At 49.5% G+C, this 5,402-nt stretch overlaps 2 protein-coding genes across 2 annotated transcripts; both read left to right on the top strand.

Moving 5' to 3' along the window:
* The first annotated feature begins 726 nt into the window (after window positions 1-726).
* Window positions 727-2,391, top strand: LOC136479869 (uncharacterized). The gene is made up of 3 exons (XM_066477597.1): window positions 727-777; window positions 819-1,294; window positions 1,341-2,391. Exons 1-3 carry the CDS (start codon window positions 727-729, stop codon window positions 2,389-2,391), a joined length of 1,578 nt encoding a protein of 525 aa, XP_066333694.1.
* A 2,384-nt stretch (window positions 2,392-4,775) lies between these two features.
* LOC136479868 (CASP-like protein 4U1) lies at window positions 4,776-5,190 on the top strand. The gene is made up of 2 exons (XM_066477596.1): window positions 4,776-4,910; window positions 5,002-5,190. The coding sequence occupies exons 1-2, from the start codon at window positions 4,776-4,778 to the stop codon at window positions 5,188-5,190; spliced, it is 324 nt and encodes a 107-aa protein (XP_066333693.1).
* The last annotated feature ends 212 nt before the right edge of the window (window positions 5,191-5,402 follow it).

Genomic DNA, 5,402 nt, shown 5'->3' with positions numbered 1-5,402 from the left:
TTTTTGGCTTTGGACTATCATAACAGGTGCTTTGTATAAAATAAGACCTAGACGGTACTCTCTCCGTCCATAAAGAAACGTAATTCTAGCACAGTACCAAATTAAAGTATCTTAAGTTCAATTGACTGTATATAAGAAGAATCAATATTTAAAATATCAAATAAATATTATTAGATTTGTCGCGCAATATCTTTTTATAGTGTGTGTATATATATAATGTCATAAATATTAATATTCAGCCTGTTCGCTTGTTGGTTTCAGTCAGCCCAAATCAGCCAGCCAACAGTATTTTCCTCTCACAACAAACCAGCACCAGCCAGCCCAAATCAGCCCAGAAACCAATCAGCGAACAGGGCGATTTTTATCTATAGACCTTCTTAACGAAACACATGCTAAGCACATTCTCGAAAGAACAATTAGGACGGAGGAGGTACAAAACGTTATGTAGAAGAAGATTCTATACATGTTTGGGCATAACTGGGCTAGACAGTTCTTTTGGGTAACAAGGAAGGTTAGATGCACGTATGAGGGATGGATGTGTTGATTCAGTCGGCGTACGTTATGGATGTGTTGTCTCCGCCGGTAAGCTGCAACAAGGTTCCATGACAATATAATGTGTGGGAGAAGAAAGAAACGCCCAAATCTGTGCGTGGGACTATCATTCTACCGTGTTCATCGAGGTAGTCAGCGTGTGTGTTCCTGCTTAACAAAAAAATCAAAAAAAAAATGCCGTCGTTCAACGACGATGAAGAGCCTCTTCGGAAGCCTGGGCCGCCGGTGAGGCTGACGCAGCGAGTGCAGCTGATCATGTACCATAGCCCCCACGCGCGCCTCTGGCTCCTAACGACCAGAAGGTGGTGCTGGATCTCAAGGGCGCCTCCGCCGCCGCCTCCAGGGCACCCCTGGACCTCGTCACGGTCATCGATGTCAGTGGCAGCATGGATTCACAAGGCAGGCTCGACAGCGCGAAGAAAGCCCTCCGCTTCATCATCCGCAAGCTCACCGACGACGACCGCCTCAGCATCGTCAAGTTCGACCACGTAGCCACCCGCATCTGTCCGCTGCGCTGCGCCACCGAGGCCGCCAAGGTCGACCTGGAGGCCCTCGTCGGCAGGCTCGTGACACGTGGCGCCACCAACATCCAGGCCGGCCTAGACACCGGCCTCAGCGTCCTCAGCCAACGCAAGTTCAACGCCGGCCGTGCCGCCAACGTCATGCTCATGTCCGATGGCGAGCAGAACGCTGGCGACGCCATGAAGGTCGACCCCGGCGACGTGCCCGTGCACACCTTCCGGTTTCGGCTCAGGCCACGACTCCACGTTGATGGGCGCCATCTCAAGGAAGAGCCTCGGCGGGGTGTACAACTTCATGGACGACTGCAACAAGCCCACTCTCCTGTCGGAGACGTTCTCCCAGATCCTGGCCGGCCTCGTCACCATCGTCGCGCAGGACCTGGAGCTCACCGTCACGCCGTTCATGGACGAGGCCACCATCAAGGCGGCGGAAGCCGGGACCTACCGACGGAGCGCCGCCACCGACGGCTCCGCCTCCGTCGCCATCCAGTTCGGCACCCTCTACAGCACGGAGGAGCGCAAGGTCGTCGTCGAGCTCGCGCTCAGAGACCACTCCTCCTTCCGCCCGTACAACGCCGACGTCGCAAAGGTCCAGTACAGGTTCAGCTTCGAGGGCCAGCAGTTCGTCTCCAACAACGAGCTAATCACCATACGCCGCAGCGAAAGGGCGCCGGCGGGCACGGCTGGGGCGCCGCCGCCGCAGGTGCAGGCAGAGGTGGTGCGGCTGAAGCACGCGGACTCCATCAAGGCGGCCATGGACAAGGCCGAAGGAGACAAACTGGAGGACGCACGGAACATACTGGCGGAGGCGCTGAAAGCGCTGGAGCGCTTGGTCGTCGACCCCATGGTGGACATGCTCCGGAAGGAGCTGCAGAAGCTGATGGAACTCTTCAAGGGCAAGGAGATCTACCAGAGGCAGGGCCGCCCCGCCGCCATCTCCTCGCTCGCCTCCCACGACCGACAGCGCTTCACGGCCAGGGGAGACGCCGAGGATATTCGCATCTTCGCCACGCAACGCATGGATACCTACCTCGAGCAGGCCAAGCAGGACGACAATAAGCCAATTCCGACTGCCGCCGACGACATCATGGAAGAGCTGGAGCCGGAGCCGGAGGCGGTACCGAGGATGGAGCCGGTACAGCAAGACGTGCCAGCTGCGCCCAAGCCCAAGGCCCGTGAGGGGAGGACGCTGTCGCTGGGTCTTCGAGCTGTCACGGCGGTGCTCAGCCTGGTGGCCTTCTCGATTATGCTCAGCGCAATGACGTCCGCGTGGGACGGTGATGGCTACGTCTCGCCTCCTAGGATAGCCACTGCGTAGGCATGTACCTCAACATCGGCCTGGACGTCATGCATATGCCGGTCCATGTCTCTAAAGTAAGCCGTGTCGTCGGAGATATATGGCATGCTCGGCATGTTACTGCGGTTCAGCTTTTCAGCGAAGGAACGGTGTTTTGCTCTCACAACATTTCAGCATCTTGTGAGAGCAAAACGTTGTTCCTTCGGTGAAAAATACTGCTGAAGTAGTGCCACTGTTCCTTCACTGAGAAGTTACACTACTTCAGCAGTATTTTACAGTAAAGGAACAGTGTTTTGCTCCCACAACATTTCACGTCATTCTCATGCATGCTTTAGTCCACTATGCAAAACAATCAGTTAATTTCATGGCCACATATACTGACTGAATATTCTTAGAGAAGCCATCACATGCTGTGGCAATAGATGGCCAAACAGACCGCTCAGCCAGTCATGGCACGGGCCCAATGATGACACGGTCCAACGACTCCTTCGTGTCGTGTCGTGCTTATCCATAGGCTGCCTTTGGTCGAGGCACGGCCTACATTGGCTTAGTCATGCCGGGCCGCCTGAGCTCCTATGTCTGCCAACATGCGCAAATCCATAGTCGCATGAGCTAGCCAGCCACGCAGCTCACGCTGCTGGTGGACGAGGTCATGTCCCTACGCCACTAGGCTGCAATTGCCCCGAGATAGTCGGAATCATGCCTCTTCGCCGCTAGGTCGCCGCCGCTTCTGCTGGCGTGGAGAAACAGGGAAGGGAGGGGAGCCGACAATGGAGTAGACCACGGAGGAAAGATACGGACAAAGGCGATATGGAAGAGAAGGAACCGGAGAGGGGGGAGGGGAGGTCGAGCGGACGTGTGGGAGCAAGGTGCGACGTGCGGTTTCATGCGAAGGGACGGGAGTTGAGGACTAGACCTAGGTTTCGAATATGAGAAATGAAGGTGCCCTAGATAGGTTTTAGTGGGCCTCCACTAATTGGGTCCGGCACGCCGTGTCGAGGAAGCTACTACCTAGACACGGCCCTATAGTCTCGGGCCGGGCATAGAGCTATACAAACACCTATGTTGAATTGCAAGACCAACCACTCGTAGTTCGATCCCTTTATTAATTGTAAACATTGTTATTACTAAAAATATTACTACTAAAAAATAAAATATCCTTGATGGACCAACAATTTTCATAAGGGACGAAATTGAATCTCAAGGAATATTTACCATGGAAGACATAGGAAACCTCCAAGGAAATGCATATTTCTTGAGTGCTAACTCAAACCGTTAAGTTAATTCCATATTTTCTTGAGTGTTAGTTTCAACCACCAAGGTAATTTCACATTTTCTTGAGTGTTATTACAAACCACCAAGGTAATTCAATATTTTCTTGGATTACTACAAACCACCAAGGTAATTCCATATTTTCTTGAGGATTACTACAAACCATCAAGGTAATTCCATATTTTCTTGAGTATTACTACAAACCACCAAGGTAATCTCATATTTTTCTTGGGTATTATTTCACACTGCCAAGAAAAATGCACATTTCCTTGGGTGTAATTGGAAACAGCCATGGAGTGCTACTAGTTTACTTGGGTGCAAACCCTCAAGTTAATACGGCCAGGAAAAAAATATTCATTTTCTAGTCATACATTCCTATTGACCACTAATATAATAAACTCATTGCAAGCTTGTTAGTTGACATTGCATTTTATAAACACATTTGCTCCCTTGGCGAGTTTGTGTAATGATATACGATTTTTTCCATGGTACATTAATCGAACAAAAGATATAACTTTGAGTTGTTGTGCATTACATAACATGTATTGGCACTATAGCTTGAGATATCTAGTCAGTTTTAAAGCTAGCATGCAATATACTACTATCAGGTGAAAACAAAGTTTATATCAAAGGAGGAGAGGAGAGGAGAGGAGAGGTGGCTGACCGATTGGAGAGACAGAGTGGCTCTCGGTAGGACTAAGGGTTCGATGGTGTCCGAGACTTTAAGGCTATTGGGGCGGTTGTGGACTTGGCCGTATTAACCTAGGCAGATCTCTTAATAGGTTTATTTCTGAAAATATGTTTTATTTTGGGAGACATACACTTAAGAAGCATGTCTCTTTTAATAACTTATAGAGACAAGACTACCTCCTAATATCTACCAGTGGCCTCTAAAATTAACTAGGTATTTTGAAGACACAAATTTTTAGACTGTCTTTGAAAATAAAAGATATAATCGTCTAAAGTCATTTTTAGTAGTGTTAACTAATTAATTTAATAAGGTAATAGATAGAATAAAGAAAAACTCATCATAAATAAAATAAAAGAACTTCTTGTGAAGCCTCGATTCAGTACTGCTTTCATATTTTGTTGGCATTAAACTACTATTTTTTTCCTTCACCAATCCTCAAATGATGTACTACGGCAGGTACGGCGTCGGAGTGAATGCGTTCGTCTGCTTCTACTCGATCGCGCAAGCATTTGCTGAAATCCTCCGTCTAGTTTGGCCGGCATCTATGCCGCGGAGCACCCCTTCCTCGATCAGGCAGGCACATGCATTCTAGCTTCCAGATACATCTATTTGCCGGTGTGAGCACAGACGGATCGAGATTACCGTGGCTGAATTAGTTTCCCCTGCAGGTATTGGCGTATCTGCTCATATCGGCTTCGTCGGCAGCCGCGTCTCGCAACCGTCTCTGGGCGTTGAGACACGGCGAGGACCAGTTCGACGGCAAGATCAACATCGCGGTGTGGTTTTCATTCCTTGGGTTCCTTGCGCTGTCAGCCAACGCGCTCATCTCCATGGCTAATCTATTCAGCAGGATCTGATCGATCGATCCATAAACTGATGCTGCTCCTAGGTTTTCCTGTCTTGCAGTACAAATATGTTGGTGCTGAGTTTGTCGTGAAATAATGTATGCTGAGTGTGTGCTCCCAAAACACTAATAATAAAAAAATGAACTTTGCTAGCTATTTGTTCACGAAATCTACATAAACTCATAGTCTCAAAAGCCACCCCACACACCACACCTTGTGTAATG

This window comes from Miscanthus floridulus, chromosome 9 (genome assembly GCF_019320115.1).
Source record: "Miscanthus floridulus cultivar M001 chromosome 9, ASM1932011v1, whole genome shotgun sequence".
NCBI classification, from domain to species: Eukaryota; Viridiplantae; Streptophyta; class Magnoliopsida; order Poales; family Poaceae; genus Miscanthus; species Miscanthus floridulus.
Note: the sequence above shows the minus strand (reverse complement) of the source record. Positions and strands in the feature narration are given on the sequence as shown.